We start from the raw sequence: 25,557 nt of genomic DNA on the forward strand, positions 1-25,557 counted from the left end.
CAAAAAAACAAGACAGGTTACCCGAGTAATGCTTTTCACTTAAAAATAAAAATGTAATTATAAAATGCCGGAGAAATGAAATTACATAGTAGTGGTAAAGGTCAGCCTTTTCTTCATTCAATGTCTTGTTAGTGATTTCAGATCAAATCAGAGCACAGCAGGTCAACCATGTTGATTTGGAAAATATAAATATTTTTATGATTGCTCATGGCCAAGTTTATGAAATTTGCACAAATTTTTGCTTAAAACATTTTTAACTGTAAGATATAGTGAGAAGACTAGGAGCATATTAGTGCAAGCTGCCATTGCAGTCAAGTGCAACAGCCCAAACATTCAGTAATACCATCATGGGCCTGATACCAAATTACGAACAGCAGCACTTCATCTCGAACTAGGTTTCACGGTAGTCTGTTGTGGTAGAGTTACATTTCTGAAATTTATTTGTAAATGCTGCCGACTCACTTAAGTCCAAGGAGGAATGAATATACAGAAAATGTAATCAATGGACAAAACACACAAACATTGGAAAACAGTATTATAGCCAAATACAAATCACAAATATGACAACATATCTACTTTCAACAACGCTCTTAGGCTATTCATTCCATTCTGTCTTACAAAAAATTACTATCTATAAGCATTATTCACAGCAAATAGCTCCTGTATCATTCTACTGTGGTACTGACGAATGCTGGCAGAAGCAGGACACAGGTAAAATTATTTCATAATGCTGGACTCTGTTGTACACTAAATGCAAGAGTTGAGCCTGTCTAGCGCGCCTTCCCTGTAGCTATTCAAGATGGAGCACTCAGCATCTCCGACACACAATCGGTTTTTCTGCAGAAATTGCAGATGAACCTAACTTCTACTTGCTGTATAATTCAAATTTAACAATATGTTATTGGCATATGGATCCCTCAAAGCTTATGCATATTCATAGCTAGGTCTGACAGCATAGCAAACGCCCCTATACATTTACCTGTATAGGGGCTCCTTTGAAATTTTGACACAGGTCCATACATTTCTGAGCGCTCATGCAAATGTTTTCAATATGCTCGTCCCACCTCATGCGTTCTGTTAGAATTACCTCGAGGTACTAATAGGCAAAAACAGGTGTGGTTGCCAATGAAATAGGGAGTGTAAAGCTCTCCTTGCTGCTTTTCTTCATAACACAGCACTAATTAATGTTCAAGCTCATTTCCTACACTTCACACCAGTGGCAAATCTTGTCAAGGTTATTGCTCAGCTTAGTTTCATCAGCTTGTGACTTAACTAATGTGTACAATGCATCCAACCATATTTGCCGTCATTGACTATTAGGAACAAAAAAGGTCCCAAGAATGACCCCTATCCTATGCTACACCTGACATGAAATGAAATGCCTCAAATACGATTGCCGACTTTGACGTACTGAACATGGTTTTCAATACAGGCTCTGAAAAAATGCAGATTTGGTGTCTATTCGCCTGTGTAAAGCTTACATGGAGCTTTGTGTTCAGGCACTTAATCAAAGGCGTTGGCAAAATCTAAAAAGTACTGCTTCTATTTGCTCCGTTATTAACTGCCAAGTTGTTAATGAAGCAATAAGCTGAGTGACAGTAAAAGCCTTCCATAAAACCATGCTGCACTCCAAACAGCTTGTTGTCTTCATCTAGGTATTGTTTAGGGTGCCAGCAGATCACATGCTCTAACCTATTGCAGCAAATTTGGGTCAGTGAGACAGGACGATGATTTTGCACGTTTAGGGGATTCACCCGCAGTGTTCGAAGCAGGTGTATTTGGTAATGAATGGGTGGACACACATGCTGTATGCCCAACAATAGTATATACTTTGCGAATACTACTTGACCGGCAGTTTCACGGAGGATACTTTCTTGTTCAAGACCAAGAGCCAAGCCAATAAATGTTCCACAGTGGCCTGCCTGCAGCAGCATTCATTCGATGATACGGCACACATATCTCCCTATGGCACCGACTGTTCTTACAATGAGTCACTTATTGCTTAGGAAACCCATCCGTTCACTACAACCTTGAATTAAAACCATGAAACAGTCCTTTAGCGTACCAGTTGGAGTGCTAGAGTATAGTCGAGGCAGTGGAGCACAGATTATGCTGCGTTGACGAGAAAACGTAAAGTACTTTGTGCAGTGATGGAGCAGCCATCTGACCTTCTAGCACAGATCTTAGCACCAGCAAGCTGATTTTGCACAGCAACTAGCACTTCTTGCAGTGTCAAACCTATGTCAATCTTTCTTTCATTTAGGTTATTCAAGGCAAAGTCGGCACAAAACCATGTAGTGTATTTTTAACTGAAATAGGCAATTAATATAGCTGACACCTGTTTATGTGCATAAATAAGGTATTCGGATAAAAAGAACCCAACTTTTAAAATAATGGTCAACCCTTTGCATACATCACGGTATAAGGCTGTTTATTGATGGTATTGCTCAGCACTTAATAATTGGAAAGTTTCGTCGTCAGCATGTACTGACAATATTAAGTCTAAATTACTAAAGAATATTGTCTCTGAGCAGGTTTTTATTCCATATTTTTAGTCAATCTTTAATGACTGGTCAGATTCCACAAGATTGGAAACCGCCAGTCATACCAATCTTCAAAGATATTTGAAGATTGGTACCGATATTATTGACGTGTATATGCTGTAAAATGATGGAACATTATGTCGCGGTGCCATGGAAGGGACAAAGACGACGTAGAGGGGCTAACCTAACGTTCGGCCATACTGGTTTTACCGGCCCTATCTTCTGCAGAGTAATCACGGTCCCATTTAACCTTACATCTCTGCCTGTTTCATTTTTGGTGGAGGTGCTGGGTATTGCAAAAGATGGAACTCTGCAGCGGGCTTGTCCTCGGCCGGCCTATCATGCTGACAGAAGGCCTAGTCTTGCGAGCATCACTGTTGGGTCCCATCGGTTGTGTCCAGCAATGCGTTCGTATATGCCAAGCCATTCTTATATAGCCACCCTTATATATAGCTTTCATTGATTACGAGAAAGCATTTGATTCAGTCGAAACCTCAGCAGTCATGGGGGCAGTATGAAATCAGGGTGTAGACGAGCCGTATGTAAAAATACTGAAAGATATCTATAGCGGCTCCACAGCCACCGTAGTCCTCCATAAGGAAAGCAACAAAATCCCAATAAAGAAAGGCGTCAGGCAGGGAGATACAATCTCTCCAATGTTATTCACAGCGTGTTTACAGGAGGTATTCAGAGGCCTGGATTGGGAAGAATTGGGGATAAGAGTTAACGGAGAATACCTTAGTAACTTGCGATTTGCTGATATTGCCTTGCTTAGTAACCCAGGGGACCAATTGCAATGCATGCTCACTGACCTGGAGAGGCAAAGAGGAAGGGTGGGTCTATAAATTAATCTGCAGAAAACTAATGTTTAACAGTCTCAGAAGAAAACAGCAGTTTACGATAGGTAGCGAGGCACTGGAAGTGGTAAGTGAATACATCTACTTAGGCCAGGTAGTGACCGTGGATCCGGATCATGAGACTGATATAATCAGAAGAATAAGAATGGGCTGGGGTGCATTTGGCAGGCATTCTTAGACCATGAACAGCAGGTTGCCATTATTCCTCAAGAGAAAAGTGTATAACCAGCTGTGTCTTACCAGTACTCGCGTACGGGGCCGAAACCTGGAGGCTTGCGAAAAGGGTTCTACTTAAACTGAGGACGACGCAACGAGGTATGGAAAGAATGATGGGTGTAACATTAAGGGATAAGAAAAGAGCAGATTGGGTGAGGGAACGCGAGTTAATGACATCTTAGTTGAAATCAAGAAAAAGAAATGGGCATGGGCAGGACATGTAACGAGAGGGGAAGATAACCTATGGTCAGTAAGGGTTACTGACTGGATTCCAAGGGAAGGGAAGCGTAGCAGGGGGCGGCAGAAAGTTAGGTGGGCGGATGAGATCAAGAAGTTTGCAGGAACAACATGGCCACAATTAGTACATGACCGGAGTAGTTGCAGAAGTATGGGAGAGGTCTTTGCCCTGCAGTGGGCGTAACCACATGCAGTGAGCCAAGCTCACCATAAATGGCCAGAAACTGATAAACTGCAAAGTGGGAGGAAGAAGCAAAGAAAGCTATCACTTTAAAAGCTTTGCTACAGATGAATATCAAGAAAGAAGAGATACTGTGCAGTGAGTTGAGAATAATCAGACAGCTCTTTGGGACTGCAAAAAGCCTATTCATGCTAAATGTCATTCTGCGGCATCACATAATATCAGTGTAAGGCCTACTATAAGCAACAGCCAGGCTATTAGCTCCATCTTTTCATGTACTTGGCCTCTGCATTAGACCTGCAACAGAGGAAGAAGCACGACAACTCTACAGAGAAGTTAACGCCCCGATTGAGTTGATGGGTATGCGGCTGAGGAAATGGCCATCGCAGTCTCACCATGAGCTAATTGCTGCAGCAAATGTAACCGCCATTTCTGCTCGAAATAATAGGGACCCTGTGACACAAGTTTTGTCCGTTGCCTCAAGATCTGCACTTAAGTTTCTCCATACAGGACGCAAATCATGCAAGAAGATGATGCGTGGAGTTTTATGGCGCAAGGGCCAGGTTTGGCCAAAGAGCGCCACCATGCAAGAGGTCTGTTCTGTAGACGGTATCAAGAATATTTGACCCCCTTGGAATGACTGTACATTTCAGTATTTAAGCGAAGCTACTGTTTTAAGAGCTGTGACAATGAAAGATTGGTTGAGACAGCGAGCCGCGAGAACTGTATAAAGTGTGGAAACTGTTGCTCAGAGCTGCATCGTATTCATGCCCAGGCTGTCCCTTGTTGGGTGAATGCTGAGCCAGGAAAGCAGATCGTTCAAGTGCAGATGCTTTGTAATACCAACTAGAAAGCTTATGGAGCCTGCACTTTTCAGGTATTTTGAACATGAGCGCATGTCCGCGGCTTGTATAATGGCCTAATCAAGAGTACCAAATATAAAGAAAATCCTGCCACCGAGACTGCAACTTTCTTGCGAGGAGCCAGGTTGGTGAAGTTCATTATTAGCTCCCTCAAGGCACAAAATAGGTCTAACCTTTTTGAACGAATTCTACAGTCATACTGCATTGCATCAGAGGATCACCATTCCCATGGCAGCATTTTGTTGGCCAGCAGAGTGTCGGAAATTCAATGCAACTCTCACAAAACAAGTGCATTGTTCAACAGTACTGCTCTCAAAGGAGGTTTGAGTGGAAGCTTATTGCAGAAAAGGCAGCATGGTAGGGAGGCTTTTGGGAGAGGATGTTAAGAACTGCAGTTCCAGCCTCCAGAAGGTTCTCAGCAAGGTGAAGCTGATGCCTCAAGAATTTGGGATAGTGTTGTATAAGGTAAAGGCAGTAATGAAACGCAGGCCTCTCACTTAAATGTCCTCGTCACCAGAGAAAATAGAAGTAGTTACACCAGCCCGTTTCTTTAATGGTAAGTGACTCAAAAGGCTTTCTCTATCACAAAGAAGTGACAGACATTTCAGTTCCAAAATCCACAGTGACGAGAAGATGCTGTCATGGCACAGTTCGCTGAGCAATTTTGGAAAATAAGGCAGAAAGAGCACCTACTGAGCCGCCATTCTGCACACCATGCAAGTGTTCAAGCTCAAGCTTCGAACAATCTAAATGATGGAGCTTGTGCTTGTTTATCAAGATTAAGCATCATGACTGCTATTGAACACTGCGCAGATCACAGAGGTACATTGAGGACATGATCAGAACATAAAAATCTGTTGAATTAAGCTTTCAAACAACTCAGTAACACACAGACCTGTCCAACATTTTCTTTAATTGAGCTTTTATAGACTCAGCAGACTCAAACTACACGCCTTTCCCCTGAAAGGGCAGAGGATAGTGAATAGTTTTGCTGCTTCTTACGCAAGCATAACCATCAGCTCTAAGAAAACTAAGAACAGGGACAGCGTCCGCCATGAACTCTCTCACAGTACTATGGTTGATTTACTTGAAAATTTGTTCTCGCAATGGCCATGATCATATTTTGTATCCTCTCCCCTTCAAGAATGACAGAATATCTGATTGAATTAAAGAATTACCATACTTAAGAACAGCAAGTCTGCAGAACTAATTGCACAAAAGGAGTCATGGATGCTACTCAAGCTACAAAAAGGCTGCCTAAAAGTGTACCTGAAATCAGTGTAGAGAACATGCAGATGGAATGAGCCACTGCTTTTTACTAAAACAAGACTTTAGCTTCTTCGTCCAGCTTTTCTAAAACTTATGTTTTGGCTGCCCCATTATAGGCCTTACGCTAACCTTGAATTAAAAGGATATTAGCACCATACAGTCAAAATGAGGACAAGCACAGCTCTACATTGTCATTACATGCCGATGAAAAGAACTTAATTTAGGACCACTCCCACAACTGGGAAAGCTACATGCTTGACTATGAAGGTACAGACGCCAGCTCTATCCAATACACAGATGTGGAGCGGGCATTGGACAGTCATGGCAGCTGCTGGCACCATCCTGCTCTCCAAGATAAGTATTCTCCACTGATGTATGAGCAGAGTGGCTGAGAGGCACAATCCTGGACAGCCAATCTGTTGACTGTGAGTTAATGTCCTTCCAGCAGAATGAGAACATTTCGTTCTTTGTAGTTTCCTTGCAAAGGATTTTTGGAATAGTGATGGGCAGGCGGAGGCACCACTAAAGATCAAAACAAGCAGGGGAGTTCTATATCTCCTTGCATGTTAACATTTTGTACAGGGCAGCCTGCTTAAGATGAATTTTCACACACGTCACTAGAGAAATAAACTGCACCGCAAGCTGCAGAACTGCTGCCACCGTAGTTGCAGCAATGAAGGCACGAAATCAGAAAATAATTTTTAGCACTTCCTTCAAAACTTAGATGAACAAGTGTCGAACAGGTGCCAATGTTGGATGACAATACACTTAAACCTCGATAAAGAGAGGTCGGTAAGATCGGCACTTCGTTAGATCAAAATTTAGCTAAATTGAAATTCAACCTTTTCGCTAAGTACTGTCGCCAACCGATTCTTTTTTACTCGGAAGGGGCGTAACGATTCAACTTGACTCCGTTTTCCCATTCCTCTTTTTCCACAACACCCAGCGTGCCATTAACTTGCCTAATAAAGTTTTCTTTTTCCCGTTTACATTATATTTGTAGTAAAATCGTCCGATAGGTTTCACACTATTTCTCTATTAATTTGTCGTTTTCTTCAGCGTGTCGAGGGCAGCTCTCTGAATTTCAATCATGGAGAGCAACCTCTGTGTGGTATCCTGAAACGAGCGGGATCGAGATCGCTTGCACGATGCTAACTGGCCTTGTTCACAGGCGAGAGGGTTGCATTTAGTCAAAGCGTTTAGTACTACCGCCTCTACCGGTACTCACGCTTGTCATTTTTAACACACGGCAGGGAGCATTGGTCTTTGAAACAGGATACTCAACCAGCAGCTCACACAAAGTCCGGTATCGAAACGAGCGGATTTGGCGCGATTGGTGCCAATGTTGATGGACTATTCCATTTGGGAGGAAGGCCCATTTTTTTACTTCATACAATCCTCGGCCCAAACGTGTAGAGAGGTGTAGAATAATAGGTAGCGTCGAAAACACGCGTGCGTCCAAATCAGTGAACACCGATATGTCGTACAATGGTCGCACAATTTCTCACGTGACCGGATCCTAGGTGCACATACGAGACATCTGCGGCGTCTGCGGCAGGCGGTGCGCTCGGTTGTAGCTTCGTGATACTAGGTGCTCTTCGTGAACTTATTATGTTGTTACCAAGTGTTTGCACCCTGCAGCGTGTTTCTCTGCAAGTTCAGGATGCGTAGAACTGTCGAGAAACTAGCTCGACAGCTGATTCCCACTAGGTGCTTCATGCACTGTTGATAACATCAGATAACCTTCGCAGCACGAACTCGCCTCGCCATGCACGCTTTCATAGTGAGTACAGGCTCTCAGTTATTTCGTCAAGTGAGAATCCGTAAGCACCTATTGCTCAGGTCTTTCTCATCAAGGAATGGTGGCATCCTCTTGAACGGTTGTACTATCCGTCGTGTCTGCGTAGCCCCGGTGAAACCAGTTTTGTCTGTCGTACTCTGTCGAGCTTGCTCAAGCGCTCGACGCATCGACAGCGGTGAACTAAAGAGACTGTTGCGGCAAGCAAAACCTGAACGATTTCGCCTCGGTGCTGCTGTTTTGTTGCTTTTTGTATCCAGCTCTGTTATGATCGCCTTCCCATTTTGCATCGGCAAAGTGATTGACGTGATCTACACTGCGTCTAACAACGACGAACTTCGCGCCAACCTCAACTGGATTTGCAAGGTTCTGACTGGCGCTGTTGTGATCGGTGGTCTTGCAAACTTTGGTCGTGTGTACCTTATGAACAGTTCAGCACAGCGAATAATCAACTCTCTCCGCAAGCAAGCTCACGCCTCGCTGATGCAGCAGGAGATAGCCTTTTTTGACCAAAACCGCACGGGTGATCTTATCACCAGACTTTCAAGCGACACTGCGCTGGTTGGGATGTCCTTAACACAAAACATATCAGATGGCCTGCGCTCTGCTGTTGCAGTGTTTGGTGGTGTGAGTATGATGTTGTACACATCGCCACAGTTGTCACTAGTTGGCCTGAGCGTTGTACCACCGGTTGCCATTATTTCCTTCGCGTTTGCTGGTAGACTGAGGCAAGTCGCAGCAGACGTACAGACGCAGCTTGCCCAGTCTAGTGCCATTGCTGAGGAACAGCTGTCACACATCAGAACTGTGCGCGCGTTTACTAAAGAAAGTTTTGAGATCAAGAGGTATGCTGAAGGGCTTTCTAGGCTCTTGGACAAGGTTAATACTGAAACATGGTTGCGGGCAGTCTTTTTTGGCTGCACTGGTGCCACAGGAAACATGATTGTATTGGCTGTCCTCTATTATGGGGGCATTCTCATGTCTGATGGCAGACTTACTGTAGGAAACCTGTCTTCATTTTTGCTGTATGCAGCTTATGTTGGTGTGTCCATCGGTGGTCTTGGAGGCTTCTTCACTGAAGCAACCAAAGCCCTGGGTGCTTCAAAAAAAGTATGGGAAATTGCTGATCGTGTTCCGGCTCTGCCAAACTCCGGTGGGCTGGCGCTTTCCAATCTCCAAGGGCACATAGAGTTTTGCAATGTTACATTTGCCTACCCCTCCAGGCCAGACATTGACGTTCTTAAAAAGCTAAACCTTGCAGTGCCTGCAGGATCTGTGGTGGCAATTGTAGGCCCTAGTGGGCAGGGAAAATCTACGCTGGCCTCTTTACTCCTTCGGCTTTATGACCCATCTTCAGGTATTGTCATGCTGGATGGAATTGATATTAGGGACCTGGAGCCCCACTTTCTGAGAGTGAACGTGGGAATTGTTAGCCAGGAACCAACACTTTTTGCTACATCAATTTTCGAGAATATCCTTTACGGTGCAAAGAGTATGGAGAAAAGTTCAAAAGATGATGTAATCAGGGCTGCAAGTGAGGCCAATGCACTAGAGTTCATCCAAGGCCTTCCTGATGGCTTTAATACAATGGTTGGGGAACGAGGAATCTTGTTATCTGGTGGTCAAAAGCAACGCATCGCTATTGCTCGAGCTATTCTTAGGGACCCCAGTGTGTTGATCTTGGATGAAGCAACTAGCTCATTGGATGCTGTTAGCGAGCGAGCAGTGCAAGAGGCTTTGAAAAAGCTTATGGTTGGGCGCACTGTGCTCACTATTGCTCACAGGCTATCTACAATTCGCAGGGCAGATAAAATTGCAGTGTTGAAGGCAGGTACTGTTGTTGAGTTTGGAACTTATGAGCAGCTGATGAGCATTACTGATGGGCTGTTTCGGAGGCTTGTGGAACATCAGCTACAAGATGAGAGAACAGCTGAATGAATGTTAACATTCATGGTGTTTAATTGGTGTTTAATTTCTGTGATATTGCTGGAATGAAGTACAAGAATACAAAGCACTGAATTATTCTGGCTGCAATACACATGCTAGTGAAACTTGACAGGCATGCAGTGGATGCTTCTAGTTCTCAGTGCTCATTCTTGTGGGCTGATCATACGAGCATATGTTATGCACAATGCAAGGTTGTGTTAATGCCAAAAAGCGGGCCATTTAAAACAGCTTGACTGCTTTGATAATATTTACTCTACCATGAAGAATGCTGAATTACAAGAACTTGTTTCTAGCAGCACTATAGCAATCTAATAAAGCTATTTTACATGCCGGAGTACTTGCATTGATTCTATAATTGTCAAGCCATGGTTTGCAGATGAGCACGGTATATAAGATGGGTCATCAATAGAGGATATGAGGTGCTGAAGCATGGCATGCTTATCATAGCTACGTTATTGTACATTTATCAGAGGACATGAATAGCGTAGGAAAGCTGATCATTGCATACAGCCGTTAAATGCATAGGCTTATATCTGTGGTTAATTTCAGAGCTAGCAAGCGTTCCAGATAATATACAGTATACAGTAGGGATCTCGAATATGTGGCTCATGGAGCCCTTGCGTTCCCCTTGGACAGCTCACGCTTACTACCAGAAACCTTGACTTTGTGGGGACACTAAACAGCCATGCTAAATAGCTCTAGACTGGTAAAGCATTATTTTAGAACTCTCATCTGCATTTATTGGTGAAAATGTTTGATTGCTAGTGGAGAATATAGAGGTGAAACTTCCCTTTGTTGAATTTCACATCCAAATTACAGCAGTGGTACATCAGTCTAATGAGATGGATTTCAATGTATTTGCGCAATTCTGCACAGAAAAATGTTCTTTGAACTTTCTAGGTCGAGCCTGGCTTTTCCAGAATACTATGAAAGCCTTCTTTACTGAAAAACGGGTAACTAATATGAACCAGACTGCTGGTGTTCCACAGTCCAGAAAGCAAGGGCTGCTAAAGTTCTCGAATGTGGTTAAGCTTGGTTAGTTCACCACCATCAATAACTTTGTGTGCTAGCAGCAGCATTGTTCTGGGGATATCTTGGTATTTTAGTGCTACACCTGACACCAATGGCTTCCACACCACTTAAGGTCAAGGGGGAGGCAGCAAGAAAGTGTAACTGTGTTAGACAATGAAAAAAGGCAAAACCACAGTATCTAGTCCAGTTGTGTCAAGGTGCCACCTTGTTCACTTTGAGTTCACTATTGATGTGTGCCATTGCCTATGTAAAAACAATTGGAAGAGTTGGAAAGGATGTGCGACATCTGTCATCGTCCATGTTGCCCAATGCACTGCCTCCTGCACACCCTTGATAGTTTCCCAAAAGCATTTAGGTGCCCTGTGAATTAACTGGGCCGAGTCTGCATCTAGATAAAATGCTGGGAACATCACTGTCAGTAGCAGCACATCTCTAAAATATGTCAGGTGCACAAAGTATACGAGGACATAATGGCTTTGCGAATGGTAATGGTTCCGATATTTGTTCCAAATTTTTTGCATTCCTTTACTGCTCTTTTCTAAGACTGTCGAGTACAACCATCTCCTTTCTTAATTACTGACTGAATTCGTCTCGGATCAGATAGTGCATGTGTTGATATTGGGTAGTGCTTCCACATTAGCAATCTTTAGAGAGCTTTTAGCATTGTGTGGCTGTTAGTCTTTCTCTCAGTGACACCTTCCCATGGGAGATGGAACCAGAACTAGGATGCCACATAGGAGACTAGGACACCACATTGAGGGTGATGTGGCCACAGAAGTTCACAGCCAGCCACTCTTGGGTCATGCAGGCAAATCTATTACATTGGAGTGGCGCCTAATGAAACTGTTCACATAAAGCTTGGCTGTTGATTTTGCCACTTGAAGGTGCACCATAATGGCCGTAATTTGCTGTTAAGGGTTCTCACTCATTATGGCCTCCACCTGCTAAAGCAACTGATGTCAGATTTGGCAGTCGTAGCTGTAGGAAGGAGCTTGACTCTTCGTCGGGACTTAGGAGAGCAGGATTTATTTACATTATTTACATCTTAGACAAGACATATATCGACAGTCTAGCGTGACTCCCATATGGAGCCCGCATGACTAACGTACAGCAAACAGCTTACGAGCACACAGCTCCCTAGTACATTTCTAGCACGATGAGCACACAGCGAGCACTCAGCTCACTACGACGAGCCCCCCCCCCCCCCCCCCAGCAGCCGACAATCGCTGCTTATAAGCTCTCTGCTCGACGTCATAGTTCGACGTCATTCAAGATGACCCGCCCTTTTGGAGGATGAGGGCTGTCATACACGTGCCGCACACACACACAGGTGTAAAGGTCCGGAGCCGACGTCAGAGGGGCTTCGTAAAACTCCTTCACTCGCAACGGCGATGACGCTAGAGGTTGGCGGCGGCATTCTAAGATGAGGATACCACCGCTGGCGTAACTGGCTGGCAAACTTGCACTGCAGCTGGCCGTTCTTAACACTGAACAGTCTAAATGGCGTCTGACCACTGGCAGCACTTATTTGTCTTTGTTTCGGAAAATAATTGGCCATAATCTGTTGTCTCACCCTGAAAAGGTTTGGCAACATTTAAGGTGGTGATCTCCAAGTCACTGTGGCTGGCATGTAAGGTGACCAGAGGACAGTATATGGCTTCATCTCCTGTGCCATAGTGGAAGCTGATACTCTGGAACAAGTGTGCTAGATAGGTGACAGAGGGATTAGTGAATACAGAGTTAAGCACCTAGAAAAGATGAGAATGTTAATGTCTATGGCAATTCGAAGCCACATCTTCAAATACGTTGAGCACCCAGTTTAGCCTCGATATTATATAATGAGAGGGACCACAGTTGAATGCCTCCACAACAAAATGACCTGTATAATGAAGTATCCTGTATGTCCTGGTTGAATTCCTACTTTTTCTATATGGCTTTGCTACTATATGCATTGTGAATGCCTTTAAAGTGATCACCACTAAAACATATCTACTTCTACAGTGAAGGAATTTGGGCATCCCCAATGGCTTAATTGTTGCTACATGCATCACAACGAATGCATGTAGCAGTGCCACCACTGCCTTTCATACTTGCCACTGAGCTGCGAAGGGCATACGAAGTCACACTTGACACCACAACAAAGACCTCATGGGAGGGTGTGGAATCCACAGTGGATAATAGAAATTCCTTCCCCTTTCTCATACTCCGACAAAATGATGATCTGCTCAGAACAGCATACCAGTGACACTGTCAAAGCCATCACGGATGGGAAGAAGGTAAACGTCTATACATGCAGTAGTGATGTTTTTTTTTTTCCTGGTCCAAGTATGGAAGAGAGACAAGGAAGACAGGGACAACAACCTTGTCACTGTCCCTGTATTCCTTCTCCCTGTTCTCTACTTAGCGCAACAACCAACTAGCCCCCTTCATTACCTTGTTGAGCTGCAGTGATGATGAGCCCAATAATTTTGGCAAGGGAGGCGATAGCGGCATTCGAAGCTCTGCAGCACTACCTTGTGCCACTATCAGGTTGCACCGTGCTTCACGCCATGAACTTCTATGTCATAATGTCTGCTGAAGTTGTACATTCCATTGGCTGAAGTATGCAGATGAAAATTGGCAGCTTCATTCACTAAAGTATCTGTCGAATCCATGTTGAAAAAAGGTTTTCTTTTTCTGAATGTGCTTAGGTAGTTCTATTGCAAGCACTATGGTGAACAATCTTTGCAACTAAGTGACCTGTATAACAAAGGATTCTGGAGGTCCCAAGTGCTCCATTGTAAAGATGTTTTTGCATATAACAAATTAAATATGTTTCTTGTAGAGACCAGCAAATAGTGAATATATATGCTTATAACAAATATCGGATATAACAGGTATTTTCGTGTCAGATCTTACTTCCTTGTAACAAGGTTCGACTGCATTGAAGGCACAGTTGCACTGCTGATCCACTTCTTGCAAGTTTGCAAAATTACTAGTGCAGAAGCATTACCGAGAAGCGGGGAAGAGCGGGATTATGCAGACTTTCCATTTGCACCACATTCATGACTGATAAGTCACGGCAATGCCCTTTGAGGCGTCAAGGGAGGAGCCATGCATTTGTGAGAAAATGCATCATGGTCTTAATTTTCCTTACAGAACATTAATTACAGTCTCTGACAGTGTTCATTCATGTGGGATGCAAGGTTTAACATGCAACATCTTGGCAGTTTCAAGATTTATTATCCACTCTTCAATCACTTTGCACTATTGGCATACACTGAGAAAATTTTATCAGAATGTACTTAAGAGAAAATTTATCACATTGTTTAGGTAACATTTGTGATACCCTGGCCAATACCATTGTGCTCTGCTCAGTGGAATAAGAAAGCACATGCTCTTCATTCAAGCACATGTGCAGTACTGCACATCATTGGGCACTAATGTATGCAAAACATATAGAGAAAACTGTGCCACACAATGGTGTAATGTAAATAATCCATAAACTTCTGTAGGCAAAGCAGCTCCTGCTGCTTTTGTTTAGGCAGCACTCTTAGGTATACTCTCTTAGGTAAATCCTCCAATTGTGGGTTTTATTATCGAAACAATCTATACAGGCAACATGACACATTGTGTGCTTTAGGAGCTAAATTTACTGGAATTTGTACCCATTTTGAATAGGGTGTGCTTTCTGCAGTAGCTTCCTCCCTGTAAAAACAAAAACTGGTTTGATTGTCACTACTACAGGTTGATCTGGCAGTTACAGAATATAGCAAACCACCTTAGCTACGTCTGTTAGAATGACTAAAACTTTAGCCTTCTGAAGCATCAGGCAAGCTTGATAAATGTCTGAATTTATTTTTCTTTTGCACAATTTAATACTAATGCACACAAACATCATATACTGGATTCCTCTAAATGATGTTCGAGCAGAATAAAACAAACGTCCTTATCCTTGCAAAATAATTTGTTAGGTTACTCTTATCAATCAGCCTAGTACCGATATTTATAATCACATTACAACACAAACAAGCACAATTTGCGTCAAGTTACTAATTTTTCAACTGCTGGCCTTTTTATGGTAACCATGGCCAGTGTTGCACAGGAACGGAATCTCAAGCCTGCGACGCCTCATGCAACACTCATAAATACATATTTTCACACTTCCGTAATCGGAGGAAGCAGCGCCGTTACTGGCTTTGCTGTAGGCAATGCAATACCCCTAGAAATGAATGCCTGTAGGTGTGTGTTAGTAGTACTTTAGGGCTTTGTTGTTATGCAACTGACAGGAAAATTATACACCTACACATAATCTGGTAGCATTTATATAATGCAGCCATCAAACACTGTTTCCCAAAAAATGGTCAGGTGTTACACCACACACACAGTATGAAGCCACATTGCATGAACCACAGCTACATAGGTAACCACAGATACCCACTGGACAAGTAGTGGACATTCACCAATATCCTTTTTCAACAGCGCAAAGGACAAGGACGAGACGAGTGTACATACACAGCGCTGTGTATGTCCACTTGTCTCGTCCTTGTCCTTCGCGCTGTTGAAAAAAAAAAATTTGCACCAACTTGCCCAAGCTTCAACAGTGTCACCAATATTCTGAGGGTATCATTGAATTTCTGCTTAACATCTGTTGAACATTCAAATTGGATATTTCATTTTGGAAAAACAAAGGCATACTTTTCCTTGCGATTGACTTTAGTTGGCATTCCACAGAATACAGATATCAGACATTTTGCACTCAAGTGCTGCAATTTTGCTGAAGCATCTCATGCATCCAGTCAACCAGTTGAGAGCACCTTCACACACTCTCATGTCAGCACATACTAGCACCATTGTCTCAAAACAAATGAGTGAAGATTTAATAGTGAATTTTGTCAGTCGTAAGGAAAGAAACAGTCAATGTGGTTGAGTGTATGAGACTATAAAGTTGTCTTATTTCAGAACGTTCATGCTATTTATGTTACAATCCTTATTAGATATTTTTAGTTGAATGTGACACTGTTTTTGCGACGTCTACCTCAATGGCCGAGTAGACAGCAAAACTTGTGTGTCAAAGTAGGAGACAGAAGTATGCTACGGACGTGTTATGTTTTATTTACAAATTACATGGACGAAACATTGGTGCAGCTTATATTTAGATATACAAGAACAAATACTTAAATAGACATTTATTTATCTATGTCACCTACCCATCAGACACCTAGCATGGCTACCTATTAATGGATATTCATTGTACATACTATGTATGCCTTGTTCTATAAATTTAGATTCTTGCTAAATGTTCCGTGGATTTCTGTGGTTACTTGTTCATGCCGACATTCGCACACAACACTCCAAGATGGCAAAAAACGAAGTGCGAGCTTTTTGAGAAAAGGCGAAAATGCAAAATGAAACATTTCTTGTAGTGTACTACCTACAGAAGCCCGACGTAATAAAAGCTGCAATGAAAAAAAAATTCATTTCTTGAACACTGCATATTATTATTTTTTTTCAATTGCGAAAGCAATTTTGCTATGCAGTCTCGATTTCAGAAATTTTCACACTCTGGTTATGCACATCAGACACCTCCGAGTGTCATCTGAAGGAAGACGAGGAAAACAAAGTAGCAGAATAATATCTGCTGCTGTATGAAATTTGTTAACCTGGCATATTGTCAGCACTCATGCTCAGCGTACTGCATTTGGAACCATGAGGATACTCAGGAACATGCAAACAGGAACAGCTGCAGGCATCTGCGCTCTCATGGCAGCTGCGTCTAGTCAACCTGTGTAGCTGATGCAATAGTGATTCCACTCCCACAACATAGGACACACTTTTGCAGACAATTCCCATAAAATGGCATGAGTATATACTATTTTATCGGTGCTAAAAGAAAGATAGATAAAAGAAGAAAGAAATGCAGAAAGACTGCCTCTTGAGATCTTTGGGCTTACCAGCAACCCTACGAGGTTATGCAATATACTGATAAGCCCGCCAAGCCCAAGTGTGCTAAGTTGGGCTAAGTTACCAGTGTCTCAACGAAATAAAGGAGGAATGGGGGGGGGGGTATTTGTTAGAATAAAATAAGGAAAGAAAACTTTCCTATCAGTCATAAATGATAACTGGTTGAGACTTCTTTTTGAGACACAAAATAAGTTAACTTCATACCTACAATAGTTTATTTCTGTCGCGTGGCGATTAGTGCAGTAACTACGGTGTTGCTAAACAAATGCATGAATCATGCTGCTGTGTACAGTATGTTTTCACGAGCAAAATTCTCTGTGTTGCACCACAAAAATTGGCGGAAAAGTTTTTGCACAGTGGTGACTGCTTTGGTTATATAAACTTTGCAGATCAAGTGCACATGCCTGTCCTATAAATATCAAGTAGTGCACACATGACTACACAAAAAGACAGCGTGAGCATTTTAGCCATGTCTGAAATTCATTGCCCGAATTTCTATTGGAGCTCATTCAGAACATGGACTGCAGGAGCCCCAAGACACTGGAGCACTGATTTAATGAAGTTCATGATTTAACGACATTCTCAGCTGCAGCTGCAAGTACAACTAAGTTGAATCTATGTTCAAATGTATTCAATTCAGCCTTTTAGCTCAAATAAATGTCTTTATCTGCACAGTTTTATACAGATAATATAAGGGTAGTTCCTTAAAGAAAGAAAGTTATAAAATGGTTTCAGGTGTAAATGAGCTCTACATGAACCTACATTCATTACTACATTGTTTGTGTCACAGCTGTGGACAATCGGGACCTGAAAATATTTTCCTCTGCATAGTGATGCCTGTGCAGCACGTCACCCCCATTGCTGCCACTTAAAAGTCAAAGGCAGTACAACTAAATGGTATACAGTTCCTAACAGACTCAAGCACTATAAAAATTATGCTATAAGTTCATATCACAGTTTTCCTTGAAGCTATGCAGTTCCTTAACACTGCTTATTAGCTTAAAGGTACAGAAATTTGACCAGGAAAGTGTTACAGCAATGTACAAGTGATCTTACAATTGTCATAATGTAGTGCAACTATATCCTATATCTTGAGCAGATCAGACAAACTCTAGAGTCCAGAAGCTTGAGACCAATTACAACCCTCAATAAAGCTATTCAATGCAGCTTCTATGTAAATGGCAAATCCTTTTCTTTCTGCAGAGAATGAATTCAATTTACAAGTACAAAGCACCCATAGGGAATGATAGACTTCATATCATTATATGTATATAATTCTCAACATGACTCACGGCACAAATATGCATGCATGTGCACACACACATGCATGCACATACACACAAAAGAAGCTGCTCAACCTGCCAGTGGCAGCTCCACAAGCACTGATACTTATACATGCACACTTATATTCACTCAGCATTTTTTGTGAAACTACAATAAAAAATGAGCACTGGTTTATAAGTGGCACAGTTAGCAGATTGCCTCTTGCATGCACCATGCAACACATATATGTAGGTGCAGAATTTGCAGCATTACCTATGACAAATGTACATGATCTTGCAGTGAACAATGAAAATGTGCAGTGCAGCTATATGTTGCACAACTACAAGACCAGTCATGTACCCAAGAATGCACATTCATAAACACCTTCCAAAAAAACATGTTTTTTTAGAGTTTAGCAAATTTCAACGTGTATCTGTATATAAAAACAATACGGATGAAAAATAAATAAACATAGAAATGATAACAAACAACAAACAGTGAACTGGAATAATCTTGTCTATCATGGTGGTATCACTGTCATGACCATTGCAATCCAGATTTCATCAGATCTGCATCAGAGTGCAAGCATAAACCTGAACTGACAACACAGTACTGCTACAATGACAAATGGTACATACACCTATTTCATCAAATTTCAAATATGTTTCTATATATTAAAAAAAACCATCGACTGGGCTACTTAACTGAAATGGTAAGCACAAGAGTGAAAAATGAATTCACCAGTGGTCTCACAGCAAACACTGCCGAAAAACAGCAGTAAACCTACCATATAGATAAAAAATACAGACTAGTTCCTGCATTGGTCAGATACCATTTTGTACCATGACTTGGCTACAATGCCTGTCAGGGCAGAGGTTCCCCATGGTAATGGGCCCATTAACATGGTCACACACAACATGTAGTGACACGTGAGACATTCTTGCTATACAGCTCAGCTGACAGTATTTTTGTAGCTTTAAAGGCCTTGTTCCCGTACCTTCTGTTGGCCAGAGAGGCTTAGGTGCCACCCACACTCCTCCAAATGTGTGCTGTCACAGCTAGAGCACCGCCTTGGAGAAATCTTACAAAGTTGTCCCCAACAAGAGGCCCAAGAGCATAGATGCCTTTGAGAGCTTCAGTTTCATGAGTGTGGGGGTGAATTTGAATTGGGTTAGCCCTGCAGTCTACCGGCAGCCCTGCTACCAGGCCTAGCTGTGTGCCTTCCAAAGGCAGAAAGTCAAGGTTTGGGTGGGATCCAATGAGCACCAACACATGGGAGACATCTCGAATTTCTGTGTCTGAATCTAGTTCCATGCGGCCATCCCTATGGATGCAGCGTACCTGGCAATGGGCATATGCTTTGTAGCCTGGGTAATGCTCAGCTGAGGACATCATCTGGTGCACCTTATGGTACTCTGGATACATAGATCGTGGCAGCTGGTTAAACACAAGATCAGGATCATCCACCCTTTTGCGAAACACATGACAAACATCTACACCATGGAAACGTGCTGCGATCACAGCATCTGCAGCTGACAGCCCGCTTCCTACAACAGCCAATTTCTTGATGGAACTCTTGGTGTCACGCAGCAGAACTTCCAGCTGTCCCAAATCATGGGAGACAAAAGGCAGGTCCTCTCCTGGAATGCCAAGCCGCCTTGGTGCATCATAATGGCCAGCTGCTAGCACAACATGTGGTGTGACATAACAGAAAGAGGTCCCAGTCTGTTTGTCTACACCTTTAACTTCCCACAAGTGGCCCCCTTCCGGGTCATCCTCGGAGTTGCAAGGCCGCACAGACTGCACAGAGGCAAAGTTCCGAAAGTAACGCTGCAGATGCTTGAGGTTGACATAGTCGCGGTAGTACTGGGCCACTCGCTGCACTGACACACGGTTTTGGCAGTTGGGGGAGCCTTGCGGCGACTGTGGCTTTGACGAGTCCCACTCCTTGAAAGTCAGGTCTGGCAGCTCCATCCAAGAACCAAGGCTTATGGTAAGGATCCCACCATCCATCCTCTGCGTAGGAGTAAAGCCAGAACTGAATAAATATGTCATACAATAACAAATGTGTGGCAACGGCAGTGCACTAAAAAAAAAGCTCCCATCTCAAATACATTATGTGCAGGCTGGCTGTGGCCTCCGTTGCTGTTTGCTCAACATTCCTCAATTTTAGTATTTGTTATGAAATACCCGTGAAACCACTCATTTCCATTCAAGGTGGCACAAAACTGAAAAAAATTACTGTTTCCCTTCTCATTTAATAAGAGCATGTAGAATGACTACCAATTAAAAGAGAAGTACAGAAAGTATAATTCGAAAACATATACAATCACCTTGTACAGCAACAAGAACCATGGGCAACATTGCTGCTAAGCAGCCTTTTACTTCTCACCATAAATAGCAACAGCAAAAGTTATATTCATTCAAACTTAGCATACTGCTTTGTAATGTTTTTTATAGAAACACATTTCTGGTTGTGACTCTGCAATGCTGTGCAGCACAATATGCCATAGCATTGGCACTGCTCAGCTGCAGCCAGAAATTTAAAATATAAGAGGTACAAAAAATAGTCAGTATAAATGGCGAAGCTAGCATAACTTCCTATAATTGCTCGATTCTCTCCCCTTTTGGGGGAATATTCTGCTATCAGTTGATTGCCTTCACTTCTGTTTGTTTGTTGTTTGTTCTCATTGCTAGTCTACTTGATGTAGCTTCCCAGGCAACACAAAGCATCCCAAGGATGCCCTAAAAATGTCCAAGTATCCTAAACCTGGTGTCCAAGTACCTCCCAAGTCCACACAAGGATGTCCTGAGTGTGCAACTCATCGGATTACTCATGGACATGTGTTTTTGAAACATCCTACAAAGTTCCACTAGAGCACTGCACTGCAGTCAATTTAGTTCAACTATTTTATGTACTTGCATAGGACAAAAAAAGTTTGTACAGAGGCCTGTACAGTTTGTACAGGCCTCAATCTTTACAAGGCTTATACATTTATTATTACCTTTCTTTTTGTGTTGATGAAGGCATTGAGTCAATTTCTGCTTGGTTAGAACATAGACCAGAACCTGCTTGATTTTATTCCGTTACCTTCACCTAATACCATATCTCACATGCACATGTTCATTATTGCAAATACTAAAACATCTTGTTAGCATGCCTGATTACCTTTACATGCAGTGCCTTTCTATATATATATATATATATATATATCAACACAACAAGAAAGGTATTAATAAATGTATAAGCCTTGTAAAGATTGTTACATACAAATCTTTATTGCAGCATATTGTCACATTGTAGTGATGTTGAAAAACAGTAGCAAAAACTGTGAATCATGAAACTAGCTCTTCATTGGCCAAACCTGTGCCCAGAAAACTAGTCACACTAAAAGCACAATGATAGCAGCTAGCACAGTCAGCGATCGTCGAAAATCTGATCTGCAGGTCAAGCGTGTCGGCTTTTATACATGACTTGTCAACGTTTCAGAATAATCGCTGGCGTCCACGTGCCTTCCAAGCAATACTATACAATTTGTGTCGGGCATACAGTCTGATTACACAAGGTTCATCGTGAACATACACAGCAGATAGAACCAATGATAACATTTGAGTAAGTTCCAATCATGCAGGTGTCTAGTGCTGAGGGATAACATTAAGTTGTTAGCGGGCGAAATGCAGTACATGAATAGAGTATACATAAGTACCTGTGTCAATATTGTATATTTCATAGTCAATGTACAGAAAATATATTATAAAGGTAATCTGTGGCTTTCCCAAGGACCCTCAGAGGATGTCTAAGGGTGAGACAATAGGACAATGCTATGATATTTTGAGGGTCAGTTGAGGATGTCCTCAGAATATCACTACGACTTTAAAGATGTATCCTGAAGACATTTCCAGGGTATACCTACAAGTACTTGTGTTGTTTGGGTTATAACCAGTCATGAGTTCGAAGTAATCCAGCTAATAATTGCAGCTCATCAGAAAATAGTGAAGAATGGTGGGGATTTGAAAACATGTAGCAAAACTCAGCATTGAAATTGTAAGCTCTCTGCTGTGCACATGGGAGTATACGGGATGATCATACTTAAGCTTTATAGAATCTTTAAAAATCGCCTCTTGCAGATAATTCTAGTCATTGAGCTGTATTATTCAGAGGCAGACATTACTTGCACAAAAAATCAAAACAGATATTCAACTAATTAAAGGAATTTGCTAATTAAATTTTTAATTACTTTACGGCACATATTGCAATTTACTAATTGTAGCTTGTGAGATTGCAAGGCGTACCCACTTGGAATGAAATTCAAGAATGACACCAGTTTGCAGATATTTGCCATCAATCTCGGCATGAATATGCACTGTTCCACATAATTTTTTAAGGACCACTGACACCCAAATTCTTGTTTGTGACTTCTATGTTTTAATGAGTAGGTCTGTGTGTGATAATCACGAAATGAAACCATAAATGATCGAAGGTGACATAATTATTACTAGTGTCGTTAATTAGTCAATTTTGACGTCACATTGAAATGCATGCCCAAAACCATAAGAAATGAGTGCCACACTGGCAGTCACAACTGACTGGACACATGATCTGTGTGTGTGTGTGTGTGTGTGTGTGTGTGTGTGTGTGTGTGTGTGTGTGTGTGTGTGTGTGTGAGTGTGTGTGTGTGTGTGTGTGTGTGTGTGTGAGTGTGTGTGTGTGTGTGTGTGTGAGTGAGTGAGTGTGTGAGTGTGTGAGTGTGTGAGTGAGTGAGTGAGTGAGTGAGTGAGTGAGTGAGTGAGTGAGTGAGTGAGTGAGTGAGGAAACTTTATTGCAGGTACAGCGAGGATGCGAACTCGTCATGCACCCAGCTAGTCCCACGTCGGGACCGGTAGGTCTAGCCCACCGGCCCGGTTGTGGGCACGCCGGACAGCCAGGATTTGCTTTTCTAGAGTGGGGCTACGCAGAAGAGAGTCCCACTCCTCCTTGATGAACTTGGGGTATGTCGACCCGCACTTCCAGAGCATGTGTGCTAGAGTGGAGGTCTACCCGCAGGACAGGCAGGCGTCGTCGCGATACACAACGGCGTAAGCCTCGTGGAGAGTGGACAGACATGGATATGTGCTGGTCTGTAGAAGTCTAAGCGAAATGGCTTGCGCCCTACTCAACTTGGGGTGAGGAGTTGGAAAGACCCTTCTAGACATGTAGAAATATTTAATAATCTCGTTGTGAGTAGTGCGAGCGTCCCTGTGACTGTAGAGAGGAGGGGAGTCAGCGTTCCTTATAGAGGAAGCGCAGTCGGTGAGGTCACGCGCAGCCTCGTGAGCAGACTCATCGAGGTTCGGTGGAGCACCCTCGACCGACCCTACGTGAGCGGGAAACCAGTGAATTGAATTATTTGTGAGAGCATATGGACTCTAGCGACTAAGGAGACGAGCAGCTTGCTTGGCGATGCAACCCTTCTGAAAAGCCCTAACTGCCGTTTTGAAATCACTATAGATCTTGGACCCACAACTGTCTAGCAGGGTAAGGGCGATGGCGGCTTGCTCGGCGACTCCGGGGTCTGAAGTGCGAATCAAGGCGCTATTGGAAATCTTGCCACTGGAGTCTACCACAACAACGGCAAAGGTCTTCCCATCGCTGAACTCCGCGGCGTCGATGAAGCTTGCTCTAATGTCGTGTTGCTTGATCTGTTTGAGGATAGCTGCTGCTCTGGCCTTGTGTCTGCCCTCGTTGTGGATGGAATGGACTTTTCGGGGCACAGGGGCCACTACGAACTTGTCTCGAATGCACCTAGGGATCAGGGTACTGACCATTGGGAATCCTGCAGGGTGGTAACCCAGCTCTTCGAGGATGCGTTTACCTGCCACTGTGGTGGTCAGGCGAGTGAGTTGTGCACGTTCTTGGGCTTCGGCAATCTTCTCGGCAGTGTTATGTACCCCCAGCTTCAAGAGATCCTCGGTATGGGTCCTGATAGGTAGCCCGCGAGCCCTCTTGACTACTTTGCGCATGAGAGCGTTGAGCTTGTCTTGCTCCGCTCTGAGCCAGTTGTGCATAGAAATCGTGTACGTGAGGTGGCATAGTACGAAGACATTGATCAGCCTGAGGGGATTATTTTCCTTCATGCCTCGGTGCTCAAAAACCGGTGATAGTGAGGAGTTCGCAGGGGCAGAACTTGTCTGCTAATGGCAAGTGTGTTACACCCTGTCACCGGCATCAAAATCGTGGTTGTCTTCATCATCAGGAAGTACAAAACAAATGTCTTTGCATGATGCTCCTTCGCGTTACATGAGTACTGTCAATAAAAGCACATCACCTCGCGTGCAACAAACTGTTCACAACGACGTGCTGTCCACTGACGTACAGCTTCGATGACATCCATTGATCGAGCCAGACCTAACCGCTGGCCACCACACTTCCTCAATAGAGCACGTATTTTTTCCAACAGAATTAACATTTGTACAGTTATGTCATGATTAAAACAATTCACTTTGTTTTATTGGTGCCAAGGGTCTGAAGGGAAAACGTGTAAGCCGTGTGAACCGCCTCGCTGAGACAGTTGGCGTGTGGTGACTGTCTTCAATGCAAAATGCTCTCGCATTGCAGCTCCCAATCTTGCCATGTTTCAGTACTGGGTGCTGCTTTGAAGAACAGGCATACTTTGAACATAACTTTATTCTATTAGTTATTTCGTGTCAGAAACAAACTGTAGTTGATTTTTATGCCTCTGTTAGTAGTGACAGATGCAAATTCCTCGGCTGTGACGATGAACCGACGAATAACCGCCTCGCCGCCGGTGCCGCTCTGTTGCAGATCTCACACAGTCTGCACAAGTTGTTTTATTTATTTACGTATTTATTATACATTATAGGTTGTTTTTTATTTATTTGTTATACATTATACGGTTGTTCATACGTCGTCCAATCCAAAGCCATATACTGGGAACTCAGAAATTGGTTGGTGCAGTAGTTGGTACAAGTCAGGTGCCTGATAGTACGGTGCGTTTCTTACAAACAGACAAACAGCCCTACACATCGTAGCAACTTCTTGTCATGTTCTGTGTATGTATCTCGATCTGACATAAAAAATATTCGCAGAGCCTGCAAAACGTCACAGAGAGTCCGAGCAGCCATAAAACACGTCATATTGATGAGGATGTTGCGAAGTGCTGCCAACGCAGATGAGCATTCCTGCTTAATTTAAAACAATATTAAATTATGTCCCAGGCAATGTTCACCATTAGTACTCTGTTGGATGTACCTATGTATGCAGAAGAATCTAACACAAACAACTGGTGTTTGAAATTTTTGGTGTCAGTGGTCCTCTAACAAAACACGCTTTTATGCATCAACTCACAAAATAACAAACAGCCATATAATTTGTCCCACACTTTGGGAAATAACATCTTGAAACTGGTGT

The 25,557-nt window shown here is 42.9% G+C and overlaps 2 protein-coding genes across 11 annotated transcripts in view; one reads left to right on the plus strand and one right to left on the minus strand.

Moving 5' to 3' along the window:
• The first annotated feature begins 7,703 nt into the window (after nucleotides 1-7,703).
• LOC142563504 (ATP-binding cassette sub-family B member 10, mitochondrial-like) lies at nucleotides 7,704-11,487 on the plus strand. Its single transcript, XM_075674054.1, has one exon. The coding sequence runs from the start codon at nucleotides 7,935-7,937 to the stop codon at nucleotides 9,900-9,902; it is 1,968 nt and encodes a 655-aa protein (XP_075530169.1). The 5' UTR covers nucleotides 7,704-7,934; the 3' UTR covers nucleotides 9,903-11,487.
• Nucleotides 11,488-12,601: 1,114 nt separating this feature from the next.
• Nucleotides 12,602-25,557, minus strand: part of LOC142563512 (oxidative stress-induced growth inhibitor 2-like) — a 131,968-nt gene continuing 119,012 nt past the window's right edge. For all 10 annotated transcript variants that reach the window (XM_075674077.1, XM_075674091.1, XM_075674121.1 and 7 more), the window contains one exon: nucleotides 12,602-20,165. In XM_075674077.1, the coding sequence (XP_075530192.1) occupies nucleotides 19,167-20,165 (999 nt within the window). In that variant the 3' untranslated portion in view covers nucleotides 12,602-19,166. The remainder of the gene's footprint in view (nucleotides 20,166-25,557) is intronic.

Source organism: Dermacentor variabilis, chromosome 1 (assembly GCF_050947875.1).
Source record: "Dermacentor variabilis isolate Ectoservices chromosome 1, ASM5094787v1, whole genome shotgun sequence".
Taxonomy (NCBI): Eukaryota; Metazoa; Arthropoda; class Arachnida; order Ixodida; family Ixodidae; genus Dermacentor; species Dermacentor variabilis.

Excerpts from the sequence above, each read along its gene's own strand:
- LOC142563504 (XM_075674054.1), top strand. The coding sequence starts at position 7,935 with ATGCACGCTTTCATAGTGAGTACAGGCTCTCAGTTATTTCGTCAAGTG.